At 35.5% G+C, this 12,532-nt stretch overlaps 1 protein-coding gene across 1 annotated transcript in view; it reads left to right on the forward strand.

Annotated features, from left to right (window-relative positions):
- LOC145241562 (BTB/POZ domain-containing protein KCTD20-like) overlaps window positions 1-12,532 on the forward strand; it is a 47,024-nt gene that overhangs the window by 19,251 nt on the left and 15,241 nt on the right. The window contains exons 2-5 of the mRNA XM_080104633.1: window positions 3,622-3,799; window positions 6,403-6,747; window positions 10,303-10,405; window positions 12,134-12,254. Of these exons, the coding sequence (XP_079960759.1) occupies window positions 3,693-3,799; window positions 6,403-6,747; window positions 10,303-10,405; window positions 12,134-12,254 (676 nt within the window). The 5' untranslated portion in view covers window positions 3,622-3,692. The remainder of the gene's footprint in view (window positions 1-3,621; window positions 3,800-6,402; window positions 6,748-10,302; window positions 10,406-12,133; window positions 12,255-12,532) is intronic.

Below are 12,532 nucleotides of genomic sequence, written 5' to 3' on the forward strand. Positions count from 1 at the left end.
ATGTCGGTCCTCTCCCCAGTGAAGGGGGATGATCTGTTAAACCATCCACCCTGCTCAACGTCCAAATTCCAACAATTCTATAATCTCCAGCTAACCTGATCCACGTAACATACATAGATCCGATCAGCTGACCAGATCTTCCAGGAAACTTGGCTGTGATATGATTTACCATATTTTGACAGTTTTTATAAATATTCTTTATATTCATCTCCCGTCCATCTCTCCAGTTAAATAGATAGGTCGAGACGGACAAACAACTACTTCCCTCTGGACTGCTTCCCTCCGGACTACAACTTGGATGTCTTCAAGTCCAATGTTAACAAATTCCTAATGAACTGCCCCCTTAAGTAAACACTTCATCAAAGCTCCACACTAAGGTAATGTACTTGCAATAACCCTTATCCCTGAGTGGCTTCCGGGCCTTGATAAGTGGTGATCAATGTGTAAAAAAAAAAAACAAAAAAAAAAAACTAACAAATACTCTCTTTTGTTCGACCTGTTACATAACACATTTAGTAAGTTTGTTCAACACTTTTAATTGTGTATAATTTTGTAGTTATGCAGATTGCTGAAACCATCTTTTTATGTATGTGTTTTGTATGTATGTATGTGTGTGTTTTGTATGTATGTATGTGTGTGTTTTGTATGTATGTATGTATGTGTGTGTTTTGTATGTATGTATGTATGTATGTATGTGTGTGTTTTGTATGTGTGTGTTTTGTATGTGTGTGTTTTGTATGTCTTAAACTTTTTCTTCTAGGGGATGGGACATCCAACCAGATGTCTGACATTTACCCCTATTTTAGTGAGTCCAACCAAGAGATCTTTTCAGGATTCTAGCCATCCCTTTCAGTGCAATCGTTTGTATTTCACTTGCACTTGGTTCACCGGGTATGCTTGCTATGTACTTTTTAAAGTTCTTTTTCATAAGCCCAGTTGCTCCTATGATGACTGGTATAATTGAAACGTCTTTTAATTTCCAATTTCGTTTCATATCATACATAAGTCCTTGATACTTTGTTATCTTTTCCCTCTCAACTCTGTTAAGCCCTGTATCATTGGGTACACTGACCTCTATTACGGTCGCTTTTTTGTTTGCTCTGTCCCAAATCACTATATCTGGTTTAACAGCTGCGTTTTCAAGATATGTAGCAGTAGGGATTATGTAGTCATAGTGAATAGTGTAGTTGTCATATGTGTATGTGTTTTTATGCATCACTAAGTAAAAGATTCTTATGGAATATTGAGATACCTGCCCCACTATTGGCCCTTTTTTTTTTAGTTACCGTATTGTGTGTGTGTGTGTGTGTGGTAATCTTGCTTCTCTCTTTTGCCTCACTTGCATCCTGTATGCTAGTGCTCACCTATGTGATGAGTACGGTTCTGCTTTGTATTGGTTTTATTAACGGTTATTATTATGCATCAATTTCTATGTCATTGCTGTTGTCTTTATTTTTCCTCATTCCTGATTGTTGATTGTATTTTGAGCTTGTTTTGAATAAACCAAAAGAATTTCTTCAAAACAATCTCAAATTATAATCAACAATCACTAAAGAAAGATAAATACAACAGTAATGACACAGAAATTGGTGTATAATTAGCGGGGTTACCCGGCATTACCCGGGTGTTTGGAGGTATAAAAGAAAAGTGTTAGTAGTCAGGCAGGCTCGAACCCGTGACGCGAAGGTGGAAAGAAAGTGAAAGAAAGCGTGACATTTTACCGCTACGCTACGAAGCCAAAGGAAGTGAAAAGCGTCCAAATTTAGTGATGTCAATCAAAAAGTTGACTTGCTAAGTGAATGAGTTCACGCAGGTGCAGAAAATAAACGTTGGCTGAAGGCCAGTTCAGCATTCTGCTGTTTCATTTATTGGTTTCTGCAGGACGTTGGGGAAAACAAGCTCGCCCGAAAAAGGGGAGCTCTCAAATGAATAGCAATTGTCTGATATGAAGGGTACTCCCCAGATTGATCAAAGCTGATTGCCTTCAAACATGCTGGCCATGAAGGCCAATGAGCTGATTTGATTCGATTCTTCAGTTTCGCTTTATTTATACGAAAAAGACAAACACTGAAAACCATTTTTTTTTTTTTTTTTTTTTTTTAAGAACTTGCTCCAAATAAATGTAGAGATGACTATTCGCAATCTAGTGAGTATATAAAAAATTCTAAATTAAAATCCCCCCCACCGAGATCCCCCCCCCCCCAAAAAAAAACACGCGCAACCGTTTTGGCTTTTATATATAATAACTAGCGGGGGTGCCCTGTGTTGCACAGGTATTTGAAGGTGTAAAAGAAAAAAAAAACAGTGTTAGTCGTGTGTTAATGGGAGTGTTTTAATGAATAGCAATTGTCTGCTATGAAGGACATTCCCCACAGTGATCGAAGCTGATTGCCTTTCAAGACGTGCTGGCCACAGAGGGCAGCGAATTCGCTTTTATATGAAAAACACCAAACATGTGACAGAACGGAATAGCGCGAACTATATAAAAGTCAATCAAAATAGATCTAGAGACGATGTCCCTTTGCAAATCGTAGGTATTATGATCTAGGGTGTACATAAAAAGTTTAAGACAGCCCCCCCCCCCCCCGAAAAAAAAAGCCTGTTTGGTGGTCCTCAACTGGCCTCGTCCTTTAGTTTTTTTTTTGTGTTTTTTTTTTTTATGCAGGCGAAACTATGGCGGTGAAGTACTGTCAACAAATGAATGAAATGCATCCAAAATTTTGACAAAAACACTCAGCATTAATCAACAGGAAAGGCCCAATTCTCCTCCATGAGAATGCCCCACCACATGTTGCTAAACCGATCCTGGCAAAGTTGAACAAATTAGGCTACGAAACTCTGCCTCATCCGCCATACTCTCCAGCCCTCTCACTTCCCGAGTACCACTTTTTCAAGTATCTCTACAAATGCTTCAAAAACCTAAGCGATATCAAAAACGCCTTCAGTGACTTAATCGCCAGTCAAACATAAGATTTTTACGTTACTGACATAAATACACTTGTTTTGCGTTGGCAAGTCTGCTGATTCTGCTAGTGTTTATTTCGATCAATAAATTTTTGTTTAAGATCTTTCTACTCCAATAGTTTCTTCCCCAGAACCGCTAGACTTTGGAATTCCATTCCAGGTCCCTGCTTCCCCAACTGTACTGACGTGCAGAAGTTCATGTGCAACGTGAACCAACATCTTGCTGCCCAAATTCCTACATCGTACCCCAGTAGTTGTTGCCCCTGATAGTAGCCCCCTACACCAAAGTGGCAATGTGCCTTGTTTGGAGTGAAAATGTAATTAAAAAAAAAAAAAAAATGTTCATATGAATTTAAGACTAAAAACTGCAAGAACTTTCTTGTCAACTTGATATTTACTTAAAAAAAATAATTAAGATATTTTTTTAGTATTAATGCAATTTTTTCAATTTTTAAATAAAAAAAAAAATTGAGGTATTTGTTTAACAAAATTCAAAATACAAAGAAACAGAAGATGCTGTTTATAACGGATTTGTTTTTAAAGTAAAAAAAATACATGAAATTAAGATGTATTTTGTAAACCTTTCATCTTTGCTGTTTCTGATTCTAATAATATGACCATCTGCTCCTCATTTTTTTTTTCTTTTTTCTTCTTCAGTGTTTGAAAGTTTGGGTGGCTGTTAGATTTCCCCACCTGAGAAGCTGCTCCCCCCCTGCGTTAGGTGGGGTATGGCTTATCAGTATCACCGTGACCAAGTCTACGACAGTGCAAGCAGCGATACAGAAGATTATTCAGAAACTGAAGATAGAAGAAAAACTTGCATTAAACGGACAAGGTAACTACTTTAAAATTTTGTTACTCTAAAAAAATTGTTTTTCAAATAATTATGATTTTCTAAAACTTTGAAATATGGTCATCCTATGAGTCTGAAGATTCTATTGTTGGCGTCGGTTTCCCTGATATTTTACTTGTCAGAATTCTTTCTAGAAAGACATTGGGGATTATGGGAGGGACCACATGAAGGGTGCCAACATCCTAAGGGAAAGTGATTTTTTGTGGGGCGAACTGGATTCAAACTTGGAACTCAAGTCAGTTTGTGTTGTTAACCATTAGACGACCCTCATCTTTAAATGGACAGGGGAACTAACTACTTTAAAAATATTTGTTCCACAAAAAAATTGTTTTTCAAATAATTATGATTTTCTAAAATTTTGAAATTTATTGATTTTAAATCCATATCGACGAGGTTTTATTTTGTTTGAAAGAACTTTTGGTTCTTGTACAGAATTCTCCCTACATTAACAAAACAAAACTAAAGAAAAATGCGTATGATGTATATACCTGTGACAAAACAAAAAATATTACATTCCAAAAATCATGTAAATAGATAAAGTAGTTTTATTTTTGTAAAAAAAATCATTTTTAAGCGATTAATGTGAATTTGTTGGCATTACAACAAGAATCTCGCAACTGTAAATTATTGTTGAGTTTTTTTTATTTTTATTTTTTTTTTTTAAAGATTTTCAAAATAGCAATTCAAAACAGTCGCTCCTCGATTACTCATAAAATTTGATTTTCTTATTTAAAATTACCTGATGAAATTTCATGATTTTTTTTTTTTTTTTTTTTGGAAGAGGATATTTTCGTTAAATCACAGATATGTACATCATAGAGATGCTTCATTTTTTTTTTTTTTTTTTTTTTTTTTTTTTTTTTAATATACAGAAAATTCTGGACAAGCTCTAAACTTTTCTTTGAATCAAATACAGTTTTTTATTTCTGTTTCTTCAGCATTTTTTTTTCCCCTCACCACTGAAGCCAGGACAATGTTGGGATCGCGTTTTATGTTAACTTAGGCATGCGTCTTGTCCTGTGCAGTTCTAGGATCCACCTTTCCCCAGTCTTTGCCTTCTCCCTTTGAGGAGTTTCTTGCGATCGCCTGTCTACCATTTCTCCCACCCTTCGCTCTCTTATTTTACTCTTTCCCCTTTACTTATTGACCTCCTCCAACCCTTTATATATGTTAGTCACCTTTGTGACATCATCCAGTGTGCATGATAACCTGCAATGTTTATAAAGAGTCTTCTCCTCCTCCTCCTCCTCCTCCTCCATCCACCCACATTATTTTCTCCTTCTCTTGCCTATTTTCTCTCCCTCCATTTTTTTTTTCCTTTACCTCAGCTTTTCCTCTTTCTCCTCCTCCTTTTCTGACCTCTGTGACACCACATGACCCACACGGACAAGCCACGGACTCCAGACGTCGTGTGCCGTGGATTTTTCAATCTATCTTATCTTATGGTCGTGTCATTTTCCTACTGGCAACCGCCGATGGGGACGCATGGGTTCATGAGTTAAAAAAAATAAATAAAATAAAACAAAAAACAGAAAAAAAAAAAAACTGACACCGATGCTTCATATGTCGGTTGGACTGGGGGGGGGGTCTCATCAACCTTCTATGTGCAAAGGCCAACTTCTACGACCTGTGGAGGCTGGGTGCAACTATTGCCGTTGGTCCATCTCCCTATCTCCATCGAGGACATCCAAGTGACCAACTGCTCTCGGTCGTATCCAAAATCCAACTGTCCACTTAGGAGTTCAGGATTCAACTAACTAAACGTCCAATTTAACTCCCACTCCCTGTCAAGTGTTATTCCTACTATTCCCTTGACTCGCAGTAACCCTCATCCCAAAATGTCTACTGACCCATTGTTCTCTACCTATCGGTCACCTGGTCACACCCTAATTTAAACCCTACCCTTATCTCTTTGTTTCCGTTAAGAACCATTTCCTATCCATTGCTATTGATGAGTTCTTTAATTACTTGCTAAACTTCCTTTTCTTTTGTCATCCTTTCTTTTCCTACCCCCCCCACCACTCAACGAACCTTGTGTCACACTCCTTCAACCATTTCTCTTATCGTTCACCCTTTATTCAATTTTTGTGACATCATCCAGTGTGCACAATAACGTGCAAGCAAAAAATTATTTTCGTTATTTAACGATTTTCAATTTACTCTTTTTTTTTCTGCATTGGAACTATAATTCGATCGTTTCTATTGTCTAGATTCCTATCTACGATGTCTTCTGGGAATGCAATCCATTGAAATATCACAAAAGCATGGAAAGCTCGAGTTTGGCCGATCAAATATTGATGACGTGTATAACATTTTCATGTGCTTTTTTTCAAATATCGGAAACTACAACCAATTATCAGATCAAAATTGTCTGCTATCATAATATTTACACGCGCACACACATCTATACTTCTATGCATGTGTTCTTTGTGTATTCATATTCATATTAATAACACTTCTTTCTATTTATTAAGGTATTTATTTGCTTCCCCACGAAAGTATATCGATGTACAAATTATAAGAATGTTTTTAAACTGGCAAGTGGACTTCTCCTCTCTGAATGTAAACGTTTTTTTTCCTTCTAGTTCTCTAGGTCCTCCTCGCTCGAAACCATGTCTGGTGAACCGCATTAGGTCTTTGAGTCTGGAAGGCCGCAGCAGTGATAATGAAGCTGTTGACCTGGCTCAAAATCAGATCAGTCGTAGCCCCTTTCCCTGGGGTTACCACAGTATCTGTGTTGGCGGTCCAAGGAACCTATCACTCCAGTGCCAAATTGATAAGCTCAAGTCCTACGAGCCGGAGTCTGACACGTCCGTATCGAAGAACATGAGCTCTCAAAGTGGAGAGCGCATTACCCTCGTGGTCGATGATACCCGTTTTGTTGTCGACCCAGACTTTTTCAGAGCTCAGCCCAACACTATGCTCGGCAGGTTGGTTAAAAATGAAATTTTTTTTTCTTTTGTTTGTTCTTTTTCTTAACTAAGCTTTTTGGAACAATTTTTGATGCTTGTGCAGAATAAGGACAGTTTATATAAAATGCTGGAATGTGCTAAATGAAAGTTTTGTGAGATTTCGGAGCCTTCTGGCAATATCCATACACTACTCAGACCATTCTAATGATAGCATAATTCTTATACTGCATAAGTACCCTTTTTTTTTTTTATATTACTAAGCTTTACAAAACAATTTTTTCTTGTAAAATATGCATGTGATATTATCATACACCCCCGTGATCAAGACTACAAGGAGAGATGTGCTTGATGACAATAAAACAGCATTAAAGAAAGACACGAAAATCAATGGATCCATTGTATCATACAAAATGATGCCATTAACAGCAAGACGGGATTGAGATGGAGAAATACAAAAATCTACATCTATCGAGCTGTTTTGCGCACCATTTTACTGCATCGCTGTAAAACCTGATCAATGACCTATGAAGGTTAAGTTAAAAAATTCAGTACTCAAGACGTCGGAAGTGAACTCGGACGTGTTCGATGGACAAATTTATCTTTAGTTGACCTTTGACAACTAAATATTTTCGTTTACTAGCCAAACCCACATGATTTTTAGAATATGACATCTTCGTTCTGTGACGAGTATGTACATCATTTCTAAATATACAACAAATTTTCATGTTGATACTTGAAAGTATAAACATTCTAATTTCTTCATTTTTTTTTTTTTTTTTTTTTTTAAACAGCCTTCGTTAAAAAAAAAAAAAAAAGTATATTGTTCTATTATACTTTTATTGTTTAAATAATTTAACTTTGTTCGCTTTATTAAAAAAAAAAACGTTAAAGATATTTTTCAGTCTGTGGTGAGCTTTGAAAGATTGTCAGTGAAAGAAATACAATCGCCAAAAGATAAGCGTTTCATTATTTCTAGTCGCCACTTTGAAAAATCGCTCGCAAATGCGACTGTTTTACTCGCAATATAGAGCCCTGCTCAGTGTACCTAAATATGGACAGAAGTCACTAAGCATGAAACGTAATTAAGTTTTTGATAACACGAGAAGTGTTAATAAAAAAAACTTTCATACATTAATTATGACAAAATTCTATAAAACTTGTGAAAGACATATTTCAGAAAGACACCATTTATAGAAATGTAAATAATAAAAATTCTTTTTTTTTCCTCAATAACAAGTGTTAAAACAATATTTATTGAAATATGAAAAAATTAAAGTTTTTTTTGTTGTTTGTTTCATGATAGCAATGTTTAAACTAAATTAATTTTTTGAAATATGAAAAAATTAAAGTTTTTTTGTTGTTTGTTTCATGATAGCAATGTTTAAACTAAATTAATTTTTTGAAATATGAAAAAATTAAAGTTTTTTTGTTGTTTGTTTCATGATAGCAATGTTTAAACTAAATTAATTTTTTGAAATATGAAAAAATTAAAGTTTTTTTGTTGTTTGTTTCATGATAGCAATGTTTAAACTAAATTAATTTTTTGAAATATGAAAAAATTAAAGTTTTTTTGTTGTTTGTTTCATGATAGCAATGTTTAAACTAAATTAATTTTTTGAAATATGGTTTTGTATTTCATTTCATGACAGTCTACTTCCAGCGTCTTAAAGTTGAGTACTGAATGTTTTAACTTAACCTTAAAGTGTTCGATCATTATTGTTTGCGTCGTATCATTTGTGTTTGTTGGAAGTAGTTCATCTGAAATGCTGTTAAGAGATTTTCGCTGGTTTGGTCATATTCTTCGTCATCACTTTTTTTTTTTTTTTTACAAAGGGGTCACCACTTACTAGGCCCAGAGGCCACTCGAGGATGAGGGTTATCGAGTGAACAATAGTCAATGGGATAATTTCTTAGTAATCGTTATTAGTAGAACGTAATAGGTAAATTGGAATTATTTAATGGGACGGTTCATCAAAAATTTGTTTAAGTTGGACTTGAAGATAACCAAATTGTAATCAGCTGGGAAACAGACTAATGGAAGTGCAGTTCTGAGAAAGAAGCTTTGTTCATGGAATCTACGTTTCGGTTTAGGCACAAATAAAGAGTGGGTAAAATTATTGATAGTGGTTTCAGCTAGACGGGTGTTTTTCGTGAAAGATTGGTGAGGGAGGGGGGACCATAGATTGGAGCTCAGACAAGCACTTACCATGGAAATAACAATAAAGCAGAAACATGCTCGCAATGTCTCTTCTGTGGGAAAGAAGTTGCAGGGAAAAAAGGGCATCCCCCACTAAGCTACAAAGTCTATTTTGAATTCTGTCAAGGCAGGATAAGCTGCTTCTAGCAGCTCCTGCCCAGATATGGCAACACTACACCATCATTGGACGTACTTGGCTCTTCATCCACAAAGTCATCGAACCAGCCTCTCCATCACGGTTATCAAAAACAATTTGGAGGTCAGCTGAAAATCTGGTTCAGAAGAGTGAAACATGATATGGAGCTGATCCTAGGCCGTCGTCTCTATGGGGTTCGTTGCTGAAATTATGATTAACTAACATTTGTATCTGCTGTTGCGGTGGCCTGGTCAGCATTTGTTCGGGATGTGGCAGATTCTCTGAATGGAGCCGGCCTAACTGCTCCATAGTGAATGTCGAAACGAGTAGTAATTCCAAAGCAGACCAAGGAAAGCAGCTACTAGAGTAGTGAAGGACTGGGTTTTGCTACTTGTCGGGTTAGTATTTTTGTTGAGGCAGAACAAGTGCATAAAGTTTGTTGGAGCACATTCCATGAAAATAAGCATAGGTGTGATAGCAAGAATTAGGAATGGATTAAGTTAAGAGATCTTCTGCCATTGCTACCACTGTCGACCAAATAGTTTAAATTAATTATGAAACTGATTAATACATGCAGTAGTTATGTATACCTGATGCCTTTTTGGAATAAGAACAAAAATCAAAAAATTTAATGTCAGTTAAAAGCCGTGTTACCAACGTAATTGTTGTGTCGAAATTAGAAATAGATTACCAGCAGAACTCGTGGAAATTCCATGGAATGAGAAATAATATTTAATTAACAAATGTTTTGATAAAGCTAATATCTTTCTGGGTAGTGCAAAAAATGAGGGTTTTTTTTGGGGGGGGGGGTTGCAGGAAAACCAGTAATATGCACGAAATATGTTTAACTTTTCTATGAAAATAGTGTCCATTGTATTTTAAATACGAGATAAATTAATAAGTACTAAATAGTATTCAGAAAGTAATATTTTGTGCAACATCTTTAATTTACTCCTTTAGTCCAGCATCTCTTGTCGGACCATCCTTACTGTTTTTTTTTTTTTTTTTTAACTGTTTCTTTCAAATGTTAATTTTTTTTTAATTTTTTTTTTTTTTTTAATTTTTTTTTTTTTTTTTTAATTTTTTTTATTTTTTTTTTAATTTTTTTTTTTTTTTTTTTAATTTTTTTTTTTTTTTTTTTTATTATTAACATGTTTTGTTTTGGTATTGTCTTGGATTCTTGTCTTGAATGTAAATGCTTATTAATACTGATTCTGTTGTTTTTTTTTTCTTTCTCAAGAATGTTTACCTCTTCCCTCGAAAATAATTTTACCCGGCCAAATGAACGAGGAGAATATGAAGTTGCTGAGGGCATCTCCTCTACAGTATTCCGAGCAATCTTAGTGAGTATTTCCTCAGCTTTCTTCTGTTGTATTTACATTTAATGCACACTCGGGATTTTCCACTTGTTTTCTTTAATTCAGGGCTTGATTTCAACACTGTTATGTAGTGTGTGTGTGCGCGTATATGTGTGGATTTGTGTATTGTCTAGTGGTTGGATTGTATGAGAGTGTTATACGTGTCATAGTCATGTATATGATGTGTGTGTATATACATGCGTTCGTCAATAACCATCCACCATTGTGATCGTCTAACCTAAAGTATGTGTACATTTAATTACATTTCGTGACGGACAAGAATCTTTACAACACAAAGGACAAGTAACGCTTATTTGGGCTTTCAACATCTGACCAATCGAGAACATATTTGGTTCATCTTTCGTCTTGTTTGACGGGAAGCTGCAATGGAAATTCTCCCCAAGAAATAACGGAGCCTCTGGTTTTATTTTCGGTAATATTTTTATTCCAGAGTGTTTTTTTTTTTTTTTTTTTTTTTTTTTTTTTTCACCCCTTTTGGAAAGTTGCAACGCTCATTCTGAATATCACTATTTCTGATTCCCTCTACTTGAAACCATCACAATCTGAAGATCGTCTGTCCCTCTCTCAACTCTGACTGACTCAACTAATTTCCATGTATCCCAAAAAGATTATCTCTCCTTGTAAATGATGTTATTTGTATACATTACTAACATAATCATGTTGTATGCATGCACAAATGTACATTTATATATTTAAGGATTTTCATTTTTTTAAGGTTTGTAGATATGAAGATGTACGTAACTCGGATGATGATGTGAATATGTTTTTTTTTTTTTTTACATGGTGGTCACCACTTATCAAGGCCCGGAAGCCACTCAGGGATAAGGGTTATTGTAAGTACAGTACGTTAGTGTGGAGATTTGATGAAGTGTTTACTTAAGGGGGCAGTTCATTAAGAATTTGTTAACGTTGGACTTGAAGACATCCAAGTTGTAGTCAGGTGGGAAGCAGGCAGACGGAACAGAGTTCCACAGGCGTGCAGTTCTAAGAAAGAAGCTTTGTTCATGAAATCCGCGTTTTGATTTAGGCACAGATAAAGAGTGGAGGAAATTTTTCACAGTGGATTCAGCTAGACGGGTGTTTTTCGTGAAAGATTGGCGAGGGGGGGACCAGAGATTGCAGTTCAGACAAGCACCTGCCATGGAAATAACAATAAAACAAGGATAGACTTGCAACGTCTCTTCTGTGTACGTAACTCTGATGACGATATGCATGTGTATGAATATAATAATCACTACTATATATTGGGTACAACATAATAATAAGAGTATTAGCTCAAATATGAAATCTGCATGAATTAAAATATATTTTATGATCGGGTAATGTTAAATAGAATGTTTGTACGAGTTTCTTTAACTAATTTCATAGTGTGACAAAAGGTCAAGTCAAAGCAGTATGATAGCTCCGGTTTAAAGTCAGAAAATGGTCAAATTTAACCGCCTATCTCCAGTCGTAGTTGAGAAGTAGTTTTATAATTGGACCGTATGCTAGTAGGTAGAGATGCCGATTCGAATGAATTTTGAGTCTAAGTGAATGTCAAGATAATCAGCGAGGAACGGAGATAGATCCAGTACGAGTAAGGCGATAGGAGTTCAGAGGTCATGACAAAACGCTCTGTATTGAATTGCAGGATGGAAATTGTGACGCGTGTTCGACTCTGGTTTAAAAATTTCAATTATTTTTGCATTCCAGGATTATTACCGAACCGGCATGGTCCGTTGTCCGCCAAGTATATCTGTCCAGGAACTACGTGAAGCGTGTGATTACCTTCTCATTCCATTTGATTCCGATACTGTCAAATGCCAGAATCTTCGTAAGTATTCTGCGTTTTAGTCTGGGGTTCTTTAATTTGTTTAGCTACAATTATGATTATTACAGATCCAGATTCGACAAAGTTTCATATATATTAAATTTGTTTTAGTGCTAATGTTTTTTTATTACAATTAATCCACTTTTATGTCTAATATTCTACTTGTTCCTTGCTTAATGTGTTCTGCTTTAAAAAAAAAAAAGCCCTAATACAATTTTGGGCACTGGGTACAGTTTAATAGACATTAAAAAATGAAAATATCATAAAAGGTTATATTGTAC

Source organism: Euprymna scolopes, chromosome 20 (genome assembly GCF_053919585.1).
Source record: "Euprymna scolopes isolate OS-2025 chromosome 20, ASM5391958v1, whole genome shotgun sequence".
In the NCBI taxonomy this organism is placed as follows: Eukaryota; Metazoa; Mollusca; class Cephalopoda; order Sepiida; family Sepiolidae; genus Euprymna; species Euprymna scolopes.